At 41.5% G+C, this 15,176-nt stretch overlaps 1 protein-coding gene across 1 annotated transcript in view; it reads right to left on the reverse strand.

Moving 5' to 3' along the window:
- Nucleotides 1-648: 648 nt before the first annotated feature.
- Nucleotides 649-15,176, reverse strand: part of LOC311077545 (adhesion G protein-coupled receptor E3-like) — a 34,867-nt gene continuing 20,339 nt past the window's right edge. Inside the window, exons 11-17 of the mRNA XM_084106076.1 lie at nucleotides 10,693-10,860; nucleotides 10,419-10,613; nucleotides 6,314-6,528; nucleotides 2,136-2,294; nucleotides 1,841-2,012; nucleotides 1,083-1,172; nucleotides 649-997 (exon numbers count right to left, since the gene is read on the reverse strand). Of these exons, the coding sequence (XP_083962202.1) occupies nucleotides 953-997; nucleotides 1,083-1,172; nucleotides 1,841-2,012; nucleotides 2,136-2,294; nucleotides 6,314-6,528; nucleotides 10,419-10,613; nucleotides 10,693-10,860 (1,044 nt within the window). The 3' untranslated portion in view covers nucleotides 649-952. The remainder of the gene's footprint in view (nucleotides 998-1,082; nucleotides 1,173-1,840; nucleotides 2,013-2,135; nucleotides 2,295-6,313; nucleotides 6,529-10,418; nucleotides 10,614-10,692; nucleotides 10,861-15,176) is intronic.

The following is a 15,176-nucleotide window of genomic DNA, read 5'->3' on the forward strand; positions in this document are numbered from 1 at the left end:
TGGGTGTGACGTCAAGCCGGGCTCACTGGTAGGCCTAAGCAGTTGCCGCCTGGCAGCCAATGAGCACGCTTATACAGCTTGCTTTGGTCTGCCTGCCGCTGCACTGCGTTGACAATAAATGCAAAATTAAGGATAATTTTTTGGCTTCAGATCTCGAAGAAAGAGAACTTTCCCGAAGCGAAGCGTAAGCTACTTACGCAATACGAGCGAACCTCTCGTAAGAGAACCCAGCTACAGTTTCACCTTCATAATCAAACCAAGATCTCCCTCAATAAAACATTTATCATTTTAAAGAAGTTGCCTTTTGCATGATCTTGAATGTAAGACTTTCCACTTGCAAAGAAAAGACAAAAATAAACTAAATATTATGTTCAAATAATGGTGTGATCAGTTTTATCTGTTCTTACATTACGGACACGGCCTTTGCTGTGTTTTTTTTTCGTAACAGAAAAGGCCTCCGCTTGCACTGGAGAAAGTGCAACTCGCTCATCAACTGCTTTGTGCCTGAATAAACCAAATGCTTTAAACGAACCCTCTGAGTGAATGATTCAATGACTCACTCGTTTAGACAACGCTTTGCTGCCACCTATGGGTGGTTTTGGGTTCATATTTTAAAGTATATCATTGAATAGATATTAAATATAGTGATAGATAAATAGATATAGTGGCAAATATAATGCATTTATAAATAGACTATTAGGAGTGAAATATGAAATAATATTGTTAAATATAACAGACATAGTAAAGTAAAAGATTAAAGATAATAAAGTTATTGCAGTCGCATTGGATTCAACGTTTTTTTTTGTCTCTTTTTTTCTCATTGGCACATGCACTATATGATAAACACACATCTGCAATATTCCTCAGATGACAACAACCCTTTGTGAATGCTTTGTGAAAGTCTTTTACAGAAAGTGTTCGAGTGCCTTGTGTTCAGGAGTTTGTAAGCACTTTACATCTGTGACTCTGCTGTGCTGCCGTCGCTCCGCAGAGGTTTCTGTGAAAGTCAAAGGAAGAATGAAGAAGCTGAAGCCACAAACACAGCATTAAAACACTCAAACACACTCACTAGCGTACTGTACCTGACTGCTGTTGGACTGGCTGACACGGTATTCTTCTTTCTTCTTATGTGGACACATTCGGCCAAACAGATTGTAATACTCCGTCCTTACCTGAAGGCGGCGACACAACAGCTAAAGCAAATGATGTTTGACTAAATAGTAAATTACAGTTTCTGGCCAACCCAAGTTGCTTGCATTCAGAATAGTGGTCGACCGATATGGATTTTACGATGAAATAAACACTGTAATTAGCAGTTCACCCAGTAATGTGATAAGTGATTTGCACACTGGGAATCATATCATACTTTCCATAAATAAAGAGCAGGTAACGCTAATTTTAAAGTGCACAGAGAATATGATATGTATATGATGTAGTGGCCATTTGGTAATAGCGCAGTTTTAAATCAAGGATTTAAAGATTACGCTTAAAACTGCGCTCAGACGCTGGTGTTCTTAGCGCTGTCAAAATAAAAGTACCATCGATGTCAAAATAAAAGCTGCTTCTGACACTTGTCAGTCAATTAGAAAAACATTGGTCAATGCCAATCACTTAAAAATGCCATATATTGGTCCTTGGGGATATATCGGTCAACCACTACTTCAGAACCCTTATGGCATGAATTGCATTTTGTGCATTTTGCATCCTTTTTTGGGGGGTGAACTGTCACTTCAAATCACTAAAATCCTGCGAGATACAAAACAAACCACTGTTACCAAACCTTCAATGTGTTGAAGCCAATTCATCATGTGTTTTCTGCTGTCATGGTGTGTGTAAGAACCTGTTTGGACAGCAGGCAGTGCATGATGAAGATGAGCGCCCCCTGGAGGCTGTTGAGGATAGTGAAGAGGTACAACATGACTTCAGTCCCGTTCTCCTGGAAGAGGAAGAAGCCAAAGACCCACGTCCCGCCGAGAACACACAACTGACCCACTGCGGTCGCCATAAAACTCCTACAGGTAAACACACACACAATATAATTCATCAGAACTACTGAGATAAAACAAAATTAAAGACAGACACAAAAACTACAATAGTATATGAATGATAGTAAAATAATACACACACACACACACCTGATCTGTTTGAGTTTGGAGAGGTCTGGATTGAGACTGGAGAATTTCTTTGCCAGTTTCCACACAGTGATGATGAAGAAGACACAGTTGAGGATGACGATGATGCAGACGGGTGTGAAAAAACTCAAGATAAAATAACGATCAAGAGAGAGCCAACAGCTGGAATGATAAATCAGTCACATGGTTACAAACACACACACACACACACACACACACACACACACAAAAGACTAATTCATCATTCTTCCCCATTCATATTCCCTTTGAAAATTAATCATAGATTTGTGAATGATCTGATGTGTTGATGTTTGACCATGAAGTAGCAGAAGGAGAATTCTTCTGAACTATTGGAGATCAGGTGGTTGTTGATACCAAATATTAATCTCTTGCATTTTGACTCTAGCTCACATTTAGTTCTGGTTCAGAATGACCTCTTTATCCGGAGTATTATTATGACCGCCGCTAGCGTAGCATAGCAGTCATATAGGGATTGTCAAAGTTTTTTTTTTTTTTTTTTTTCGTCATCTACTGAATTTTTTCGTCAACGATACCAGGGACACCGAAACACCGGGGAACATGAAATTTGGTGGGCATGTAGCCCCACTAGACTTTTACGGAAAAATTTCGTTTGGTCCCCGGGGGCCACTCCCCCCCTGCGCTGGGCCCCCCCAAACCCAAAAAATGCAGTTTTTCCTAAATAACTACCTGAACCGTGGCACCGAGGATGAAGAATTTTTTATGGTATGTTGGTCTACTAGACTTTTACGGAAAAATTTCATTTGGTCCCCGGGGGCCACTTACCCCCCGCGCTGGGGCCCCCGTGAATTTTTCGTCAACGATACCAGGGACACCGAAACACCGGGGAACATGAAATTTGGTGGGCATGTAGCCCCACTAGACTTTTACGGAAAAATTTCGTTTGGTCCCCCCCCAAACCCAAAAAATGCAGTTTTTCCTAAATAACTACCTGAACCGTGGCACCGAGGATGAAGAAATTTTTATGGTATGTTGGTCTACTAGACTTTTACGGAAAAATTTCGTTTGGTCCCCGGGGGCCACTTACCCCCCCGCGCTGGGGCCCCCGTGAATTTTTCGTCAACGATACCAGGGACACCGAAACACCGGGGAACATGAAATTTGGTGGGCATGTAGCCCCACTAGACTTTTACGGAAAAATTTCGTTTGGTCCCCGGGGGCCCCTCCCCCCCCGCGCTGGGCCCCCCCAAAGCCAAAAAATGCAGTTTTTCCTAAATAACTACCTGAACCGTGGCACCAAGGATGAAGAAATTTTTATGGTATGTTGGTCTACTAGACTTTTACAGAAAAATTTCGTTTGGTCCCCGGGGGCCACTCCCCCCCCCCGCGCTGGGCCCCCCGTGAATTTTTCGTCAACGATACCAGGGACACCGAAACACCGGGGAACATGAAATTTGGTGGGCATGTAGCCCCACTATAGATTTTACGGAAAAATTTCGTTTGGTCCCCGGGGGCCACTCCCCCCCTGCGCTGGGCCCCCCGTGAATTTTTCGTCAACGATACCAGGGACAACGAAACACCGGGGAACATGAAATTTGGTGGGCATGTAGCCCCACTAGACTTTTACGGAAAAATTTCGTTTGGTCCCCGGGGGCCACTCCCCCCCCGCGCTGGGCCCCCCGTGAATTTTTCGTCAACGATACCTGGGACACCGAAACACCGGGGAACATGAAATTTGGTGGGCATGTAGCCCCACTAGACTTTTACGGAAAAATTTCGTTTGGTCCCCGGGGGCCACTCCCCCCCCCCGCGCTGGGCCCCCCGTGAATTTTTCGTCAACGATACCAGGGACACCGAAACACCGGGGAACATGACATTTGGTGGGCATGTAGCCCCACTAGACTTTTACGGAAAAATTTCGTTTGGTCCCCGGGGGCCACTTCCCCCCCCCGCGCTGGGGCCCCCGTGAATTTTGCGTCAACGATACCAGGGACACCGAAACACCGGGAAACATGAAATTTGGTGGGCATGTAGCCCCACTAGACTTTTACGGAAAAATTTTGTTTGGTCCCCGGAGGCCACTCCCCCCCCGCGCTGGGCCCCCCGTGAATTTTTCGTTTTTAGGAAAAAAATGCAGTTTTTCCTAAATAACTACTTGAACCGTGGAACCGAGGATGAAGACATTTTTATGGTATGTTGGTCTTAAGGGCCCACATCAACCTAGCCCATAATCACTCATTTGTGATTTGCGCCCCTCCCATAAAAAAATTAAAATGCAATATTATTCTGCTTTAATCGCCCCTATCTTCAGTGGAGATGTTCAGAACTGCACCATATTTCATGTGTATGATTAACTTGACATCCTCTGGGGGTATGCTAAGTTTCGTAGAATTTCATCCATGGGGGGGTATAAAATAAATTAATTTATGTGCACATTTAGTGACTGTACACTCATCGGCCTGTAGATGGTGCTGTTGAGCGAAGGGTTGCTGGTTTAGGATGATACTGTCACACACACACATGCAGGAATACAAACAAACGCAAGCATGCACACACACTGACATCCACAGGCACAGGCACAGACACACACCCATACACACACATACAAATCCACATGCACAGACACACACACACAAACACACACGCGCACACACATGTACGCACACACACATACACGCACAGACACACACAGACACACACATACACAAACACACACACATACACACACACACACAGACAGACATGCACATACTACTACTTTTTTTAGGTATCAGCCATATACCCGATTTACCAATACCCAATGTGTTATGCTTGGCCAGTATACTAATGACGTGGGTGGGACATGTTTCATGCCATGTTAGATCACATCCTGAGAGTCTACGCTTTCAGAAAATATATAGTTTATATAGTTGAATCAGTTTTCTCTTCATGGTACAGACCAAAATGTATTATGTGTACACTTTCTTCACCTAAATCCATAAAATCCCATTAATTTCAATGGGACATTTACTTAAGTGTTCTACTAGGTACAGTGGTAATGAGTTTAATTTTGTTAACATTGTTTTTTTAAAACTCTGGGACCAGGGCTACAAGATAAAACCACTTTTTTGGGGAAAAAATGTTTTTTATTTCAGTAAAACACAACAAACCCATGCCAAAGTCAGATAACTGACTTTTACCATCAACAGGCACCTCAACCGTTTGGTAGAGGTTTGTATAAATTGAATGGGAGGGTCCTTTGAAAAAAAAAAACAGATTTTTCATACTTAGTATGTATAAGTATAAGTATATATACTATTTTGATCCCGTGAGGGAAATTTGGTCTCTGCATTTATCCCAATCCGTGAATTAGTGAAACACACTCAGCACACAGTGAACACACAGTGAGGTGAAGCACACACTAATCTCGGCGCAGTGAGCTGCCTGCAACAACAGCGGCGCTCGGGGAGCAGTGAGGGGTTAGGTGCCTTGCTCAAGGGCACTTCAGTCGCTTTTTACTGTTAACCACTGTTATGGATGTGACGTTTTCACATTATGGATGTTAAGTGTCTAAACTAATGACTTTTGATATAAAACTTAAATAGTAATGGCAAATAATTACAAAACTCTAAATTATCCATGATCCACAGGAATACTCCAGACAGTCTTTTAAAATATACAACTTATATACATAAACACGCAATACAGCCAAATTGCTCCACGTCATTTATTTTTGTGGAAAGCCAGTGCAGGCCTGAGCGGCGGTCATATTTTGTACCGCCATGCGGTACATCTAGTTAACCTGTATTTATGGGCAATGTATTTGCTATTCAGACAGGAAGTTGGGGACATTTTTCAAAATACTTTAGTTCACATCACAGCCATGAACCTTGATTTAAATGATTTGTTTGCATTTAAGATGAGCAATCAATACTTTTGGTCCATTAGTGTTCATAATTGTCAAAACATTTACAGAATTTTCAGTTAAAAAAAGAAAATTTGTAAACGTTTTATGCATTTTATTATGGACTAATAAACATAGTAAGAATTGTATTGAGAGTATTAAGACTAATGTAGTTTGGAATAGATAAAATGTGCCTGGAAAAAATATATGATCAGAATATGGACTTTCGAATATATATCTAATAATTATGCATGTGCATACACATAGAGACACACACATATAATTCTACAGCTGAACAGCATTGGTTGCAGAAACTCACTGTCTTTGGGTGCCGTATCCCTTTGGGAAGGCGATGGCAGAGATAATGACGATGACGAGAGGGACTCCGTATCCCACCGCACACATGTGGAGATATTTTACTGTGGTGTGAAACACCAGCACAACCATCCGGTAGAGCTGAACCCCCTCCAGCAGCATCCAGCAGAACGCAGACAAGAAGAAATGAAGCAGCCCCGCCACAATCGCACACCCAACCTGAGAGAGAAACAGACATGTCAAATCAGCTCCTGTTTGATTACAATAACATTTTACATTTTGTGTTAAATAAGCCAGTGTTATTAGCCATTAACTAACACCAGTGTCTGAAGTGGTGTGAGAAGACCTCCGCATGGGCAGGGGCCAAATTAGTTAAGGGGCAAGGGGGGGAGGACAGGGGTTCTGTAGAAATTGTGTTAGTATGTTACATATGTAACCTGAGATGTTCCCTTTCAGATGGGAACTTTGACACTGTGCCATGGTGTTGACACTATGGGAATGATAATACCCACACCACCATGCTAGGCTGTTAACTTTGGCTCAGGCAAATTCTGAAGGCAGAACAACCTGGATCATCCCTGAAGAACCTGAGATCCTGTGGGGCGTATTACAGAAACGTTCTTTCTTAAGATCTGACAAGTTAATTTAGGATTTTTCACAAATTCATATTACAGAAGCAAATCTTAAGTTGATTTAGGGTTCTTATCCTATCTTACAAAATCTCATCTTATCTGTAGTTAGGAAATTTAAACCTCTCCATTTAGTTCGATAATCAACTCTGTTACCAGGCAATCAACGACACGCAAACAGCTGGTATGAAGTAAAACGGAAAAAATGGAAAATGGAAAAACAAAATAAGTGGTGCTTTTCATTAAGTAAAGTTTTGATAAGCTTGGTAGAAAGGGCAAAGCCTAATCTTTTTATTTCATAGAGTCTGTAATTATTTCGTCAAAGTGCAGCACATCATTTGGGTGTTCACAAAGTCTTTGGACCATCAAACATCTCTTGTATCATTAATACATGTGACGCCATTCTCAGACAGGGCTATTATTGTGTGATTTTTATAGTTGGCTTTCAAATAATTTTGAAGTTAGGACACCATTGGGGTTGTCCTAAAGTTAAGACAGTTTTAGGATTTTTTGTGGAGTTAGGATGCTTCTGTATTACCCTTTTCCTATCTGTAGTTAAGATAAGATTATGCACTTAAGAAAGTCATTTTGTAATAGCTTCTGTCCTAAATGAGGTCCTAACTGAAATTGTCATGGTTAGAAAACAGATAAGATGGGATTGTAAAGTTAGGATCTTTCTGTAATGTGCCCCCTGGTGTTGAATCAGTGTCCAAGCCATAACATTTTAAAAACATGTATGATGATGACCATCCTGCTGCAGCACAGACCCTTGGCAAGAGCCTTAGAAGATGCCGCTCTCCCAGTAGAGTGAACCCTAAAGCCCGGGACACACCAAGCCGACGGTCAGCCGTCGGGCAGTTTTTGTGCGTTGGCCGACTAAGTTTTCTCAGTGTGTTTCGCACCGTTGACAGAAATTGGTCCTCGTCTGTTTTTTTACCGGCGGATTCCCTCAAGGAGGGAACTCTGATTGGCTGTTCAGTTTAGTGAATGAGTCAGTGCACGAGAATAATAGCAAAACAGCGAGCAAAGAAGTCGAAAGGGTACAGACAAAAGGCTGTTCTAATGTTATGTCATCTTACCTGAGTGTTCCTTGGCGAATATTTCAATATTAACATGAGCGGAGAGGAATAAAGAAAGTGTTTAGCAGGATTGATATTCAAAACAGTAAGCATGCACTGCTTTGTTTATGGTTTGTGTATCTGCAGCCTGCAGCGTCGGTTTCCCTTTTTGAATGACGAATATAGACGAATATATCTGCAGAAATAGACAGTTGTCTCATTTTCACGCAGGCGCAGTTAACACGCATTCTAGCTGACAGTCGGCTGTAGTCCTCTCGGTGTGTTCAAGTGCAGCTTTTCCACCCGACACAGGCGACGCAAGGCAATTCCACAGTTGGCTTTCATCAGCGCTTGTTCTTTGGCGTCGGTTTGGTGTGTTAGGGCTTAACCCCTAAAGGCGAAGCCATACAGCACACCTCATAAGAGAGGGCAATGGCATCAATGATCCAATTTGAAATACGCTGTTTAGTGACCACATTTCCCTTATTGCAGCAACTGAAATAGACTAAGAGCTGAGAGGATTTCAACCACTGGCCCGAACGGTGGACATAAATACTCAAAGGCCGGACCGGACACAGCAGGTGAAGAGTTTCTTGCTTCCACTATTCATGAGGCAGAGGAAAGAAAGCTTTTAACCCTTTGCCATCAGGGGAACAGTGGGTTAACTCCTTGGATGCAAACAGATCCACTTCCACTCAGCCTCAACAGGATGTCTGCCCCCAGGTTTACATGTCTCAGAATATAACCAGCTCTCAGGGAGGGAAATTCAGTATTCAGTATTTTTTCCTTTCAGGAAAAAAAGATGCAAATGTAGCCCACCCTATGTAAGAAACTACCGTAGTGTTGTCTCTGCGGACTAACACATGATAGCCCCCTGAGGGAAGCATCTGACGTTAGAGTCTTGCAACAACAACACGCCCCAAGGATGGGGCCCTGGTTTAGAAACCAATGTCTCTTTCAAAGCTGAAGGGTACAAAGTTCTCTGTGTGTAACCATTATCACTCTGGAAGGATGGTTAAGAAGATGAAACCCCTTGTCCTTGAGCCAGAACTGGTATAGCAGCAGACCCAATGGAATGATGCTGGCTGCTGTCACCATGAAACCTAACTGTATTTGAACCTGAACAACTGACAACTTCAGGTCTAGCCTAATGCCTTCATGGTTAAGATACAGTCTACACGTGCAGGAGACAAACATGACTCCATCATTGTAGAGTCCCAAACAACTCATAGAAAAAGGGTTCTCTGAGAGGGAGATTGGAAATAAACTTATTTAGGTTCAACCTGAGCCCCAAACACTTCATATGAGCACGCACAACATCTCAATGTCATGCTGCTAGCTATTTCAACTGGGATAAAATCAACCATACATCTTTATAATTGAGCACACGAATTCCCTGGAGTCCCAGAAGAGCCAGAACAGGATCAGTCCACTAGGTTGTCAATGCTAGGCTGAAAGGAAGCACTCGATACTGGTAAGTATCCCAGAAAATAAACATGAGAAATGTACTGTGTTCTGGCCAAATCTCATCTGGAAATAAGTGTTCTTTAGGTCTATTGTCACAAACCAATCCTTGGATTGAATTTGAGACAATTTGAGTTTGAGCGTAAGCATCTTGAATCTGTATGTCCTCAGAGTACAAATAAGGTCATGTGGATCCAAAACTGGATGCAGCCCCCAGTCTTTTTTGGGCACAATAAAGTACCAGCTAAGAAACCTGCCTCTCTCACATGAAGATGTACAACTTCTATGGAGCCTTTCACCAAGAGAGGATGCAGTTTTTGATTTGGAACCTTGATTGATCTTGATTCACTGCTGTTTCTAACACCCCATTGAAATGAGGTGAACGGGAGGCAAACTGAATTGTGTTACATTTTTCCAAAATATTCAGAACCCTCTGAAAAACACTGGGCAGAAGCTGCCACACTGCCACAAAGTTTGACTCAGGGATCATTTAAATAGAGTCTACCTGTTCGGGACCCTGAAACAAAGAACTGGCAAGGAAACATCGAACAAGCCCTAGAAAGAGATTGTCTATGAGCAAGGGTGGGTCTACCGTTGGGTGTCTCTGCTCCTCGGGTCACCAATGGTGGCGAAGCAGGCAGAAGCACCCTCTGAGGGCATAGTGGGAGGCCTGGTACACCATGTTGTGGTATGTCCAGACCCTCCGCGAGAAGGTACCTAATATTAGGTCATCTAAACTGAGTCCAAACAAATGTTCCAAGTGTCCTGCCACTGCACTGCAGTGAATTGCAGTTGTAAAGTAATATGGAATATGGAGCACAGGGACATCCGGTTATAAGCATTTTCAAAGGAAAGAAAAGTTCTGACATGAGGCCTATATGAGCAACAGACAGGGTAATATTTATTATTTTCAAATAATTCCTTCATGACCAACACTTGTTTTATCATTCAAACACACCTGATTGTGAGTACTGGAGATCCCGCAGAGAAAGACGAGGTCTGCGATGAAGAGGCACACGCTCAGATGAAGATGAATGCTGTTTCGGGTCCCTTGGATGGAGCGACAGAACCGGAACGTCAGGATACAGAGAAATAAACAGAGCAGAGACAGAACTAAACCCACACGCGTGATCAACACCAGCTCAAACGTGTCCTGGAGGAAAGGAAGAGCAAACAGACGTGTCAATATCATCATAATTTAGTCTCAAATCTGAAATATGTCACACATGTACCTGGACAGGGTAGAGGGCCATGAGCAGAGCGAAACTACTGAGATGAGAGTAGGAACACATTGTATGAGTGTCATTAGACCACACCTTCTCACAGCCCTTCCCAGACCACGCCCCCACTGTCTGATTCCAGAACACACAGGAATAAGCCACACCCTCAGACAACCTCTCCTGAAGAAGGGAGAAGAAGAGTTTAGGAAATGAGGAATAAGTAAACACCTGCCTATTATGTACTTTAACAGTGTTGTTAAATAAAACTATATAATTACTTGCATTTGACACTTTATTTGAACCAAATGCCTCATTGTTATTATATATGTTATAATATATGTATTTTAAGTAATTCTAAAGGCTATTGTTCACATCATCATCATTTGCCTCTAGTCCTGTTTGGGACGTAGGTCGTCAACAAGAGCTCTCCAACAGTTCCGGTTCTGGGCCAGTTTCTCCAGTTGTCCCCATGATAGTCCCATTTTCTTGGATTCTGCCTCCAAGTCTCATCGCCAGGTGTTTCGGGGGCGGCCTCTTTTTCTCTTGCCTTGAGGGTTCCAGGTGAGTGCCTGTCTGGTGATGCTGTTAGCAGGTTTCTGGAGGGTATGGCCAATCCAGCACCATCTTCTGTGGAGGATTTCTTTCTCTACAGGCTGCTGTCTGGTTCTCTCCCACAGTTCCCTGTTACTGATGGTAACTGGCCATCTGATCCGTAGTATTCGCCTGAGGCAGGTGTTAATGAACGTCTGGACTCTCTTCATGGTTGAGGATGTTGTTCTCCATGTTTCTGCTCAATATAGGAGTATTGGCTTCACGATGGTATTGAAGAGTTTGATCTTGGAGTGGATGGACAGGGCACTGGAGTCCCACCCCTTCTTCAACTGCTGGAAAGCTGTTCTTGCCTTGCTGATATGCATTTGTACGTCTGCATCGGTACCTCCCTGCTTGTCAAAGATGCTGCCAAGGTAGGTGAAACTCTCCACCTCCTCCAGCTAGGGCTGTGCGATATATATCGTGAGATTGTTATGCGCATCTCGTCAGTAAAGCCGGTTCCTTGATTAGTAGTAAATCGCCATCACCTGCTTTCAGATGGAGCGGCATTTACTACAAAGAGCCGTAGTTAACTGACAAGCTGAGCCAAATCACATCAATATCGCGGACGTATCGCCAGCGATAATTAATGCGATATGGCTCAGCTTGTCAGTTAACTACGGCTCTTTGTACACAGCAAAAACTCCAGTGTTAAATTAACACTCCTGGGAGTGTATGAGTCCACACTCAAGAGTGTTTAAGTTAATGATATAATTAAGTGATTAATTTAGTGATGATTGAACGTTATTGAAGACACCTGATGTTAACAAGCAGAATCACTGAAGGAGAAAATCTCAAATTGTAAGTTACCGTTATGACGATCAATGGTTGCTTTAGTTGGACTCTTGACCCTTATATTATTAACTTTAGATTTTGTTTGTCTGTTGTTTCTGAATTATAATCACCAGTTGAACAAAGAAAGAAGTGATCTGATGGTGTTGGTTATATTATGACAATCATCATTTGAACTTGATCACTGAACTCATTAAAATCCTTCTTTCTGACTTCGATTTATGTTGTTGGTTACAGCATAACTGTGAATCTGCATAAATGCCCAGAATTTTTGATATAATATAAAGGATTTCTTAAAAGTTGTTTAAAAAAAAAAATCATTCTTTGAGACACACACAGATGTCAAGATTCAGTCTATGCATCTCAACAATGGTGAGGAGCAGAATATTCAATTAGTAAAAGTAAATTACATAGACAATTCAGATCATAATTTATTCATACCGCAATGCATGATGGGAGCCATTATTGAGTTGTGATTGGTGGCAGCCACTGCAACATGCTTTATTATTGTCACCATTGTTGAGATTCACAGGCTGATTATTGATGTCTGTGTTTTAAATGAATTTATCTGAATGTCTTTTGATCAGAGCAATGTTTATTAAATATTTAGAATTATAAGTAAAATACTGATAATCATAATCTGAAGAATCACAAAACTGCTGCTAACAAGTTAAACCAAACTATCTCAATAAGTTTCCTTTTTGAGATCACAGCATGATTATGTCAAAACATAACCAACACTATAAGACAACATTTTACTTTGTTCATTTAACTGTTATAAATCAATAACAGCAGACAAACAACAGTAAATATTAAAGTAAACATATAATGGTCTAGAGCCCAACTAAAGCAAACACCCATCACCTTAATGGTAACTTACAATTTGTGATTTTCTCCTTCAGTGATTCTGCTTGTTAACATCAGGTGTCTTCAATAATGCTCAATCATCACTCAATTAATCACTTAATTATCTCCTCAGCCCTAAATGCCGCTTCATCTGAAAGCAGGTGATGGTGATTTACTACTAATCAAGGAACCGGCTTTACTGACGAGATGCGCATAACAATCTCACGATATATATCGCACAGCCCTACCTCCAGCGCTTCATCTTCCAGCTTGATGGGTGCTATGTCGGCTGCGTTGACCTTGAGGACCTTGGTCTTCCCTTTGTGGATGTTCAGCCCAATGCCTAAGGAGTTCTCTGTCACAGTGTTGGTCTTCTCCTGCATCTGTTGCTGGGTGTGCGAGAGAAGTGCCAGGTCATCGGCAAAGTCAAGGTCGTCCAGCTGTTTCCATAGGATCCACTGAATACCGTGCCTTCTCTGTGCTGTTGATGTCCTCATGACCCAGTCTATGGTAAGCAGAAACAGGAAAGGAGAAAGCAGGCACCCCTGTCTTACGCCAGTCCGCACTCGGTAGTTGTCCGTGGCTTGGGTGCCGTGGATCACTCTGCAGGACAGTCCGTCGTGTGAGTTCCAGATGATATCGGTGATCTTTATGGGTACTCCATAATGTCGTAGAAGCTTCCAGAGTGTCTGCCTGTCCACACTGTCAAATGCTTTCTCGTGTCAATGAACAGATTGTTTACATAGGTCTAGTTTTATTTCCACAAAACACATCAGATTACTCGATTATTCATCAAAATAATCGACCAAGTACTCGATTACCAAAAAAATTTGAAACACCCTTAGATTAGTTTCAAAATGCTACTGCATTATTTTGCATTTTGTACACTGTTAACCCTTGCTGTAAAATTCTGACAATATTATACCATTTTCCATTAAAACAGTAATATACCGTAGAAAATAAAACTAGCCTACAGGAATATACTGTGAATTAACAGTGCTCAAAATCGACACTCAGAGGCTGTTTTCCAAATCACACCCTATACCCTCATTCACTATTCCCTACATTAGTTCACTAATATAGTCCACTTGAATGAAAAGAAGTGAGTGAATTGAGAAACTGATGAACACCTGATAAGCAGAATCACTGAAGGACAGAGAATCAAGAACAGAAAAAAGAGAAACACAAAAACTACAACTGACTTCCAGCCACACTGAGTGTGAAACCAGTTTACAAACCAGTTTACGATTATTTCTTTCATACATGTACAAAAGTTCTTGTTGAGAATTAACAGAGATTTAGTTATTAATAAAATTTGTTGTCACCATGATGGAGATCAGTATTTGCTTTAGTTGGTCTCTTGTACCTTGACTTCTTACCATTCATCTCTCTCTGGCTGCTGTAACAGTGAGTTTATAAAACACATTTGTTATGGCAAGAAAGAGTCAAGAGGAAGATGATCAGGTGTTTTTATTTTTTTGTGATGATGTCACAATCGTTCTGGACATGCCTGATTTTCAGATTTTTCCTGTATATAGTCATTGAAATTATAGTTATCTCATGTTTAGCATATATCTGTGAATCTACTAAATGAAATCAATATTTCTGTAATCAGGTCTTCTGAAGAATATTGTAATCATATAGTGCATTCAATTTTATTTTACTCCTGCTTGACTGAGACCCACACAGACATCAACAATCAGCACATGAATCTCAACAATGGTGAAAAGTTTCATGTCGCAATGCATGCTGGGTTCCAGGATAATATAAAACTCCCAGCATGCACTGCTGCATGAATAATAATAATAATAAAAAAGAAATATTGCCACCATTGTTGAGATTCATGTGCTAAATTGTGATATCTCTGTGATTCTAAAACACAGTGTAGGTCTGTTTCTCTGGTTATGCATCATGTGTTAAAAAAAAAAGAGTCATTGTATCTTATTGCTGCGTTTTCACAGTGGTGGTAATGTAACACTTTTGATTGAGGATTAAACTCTGAATAAGTGAGAATGAATTCCTTAGTGAATGAACAGGCAACATGATGATTTTGTCATCATAATCATTATAACTGCAGTCATTCATAAACTGTGTGTGCGCAAGTGTGACTTGTAAACACAGCTCAAGCAGCAAAAGAAACTCTAACGTTTTAGCATCAGCATCCCAACTAAAGCAAGCACTGATCTCTATAACGGTAACTTCAAACCAAACATTTTCAATTAAACATCTCAATAACAACTTCTGTAGATGTATGACAGAAATAAAGT

The sequence above is a fragment of the Abramis brama genome (assembly GCF_963993115.1).
Source record: "Abramis brama genome assembly, chromosome: 2".
NCBI lineage: Eukaryota > Metazoa > Chordata > Actinopteri > Cypriniformes > Leuciscidae > Abramis > Abramis brama.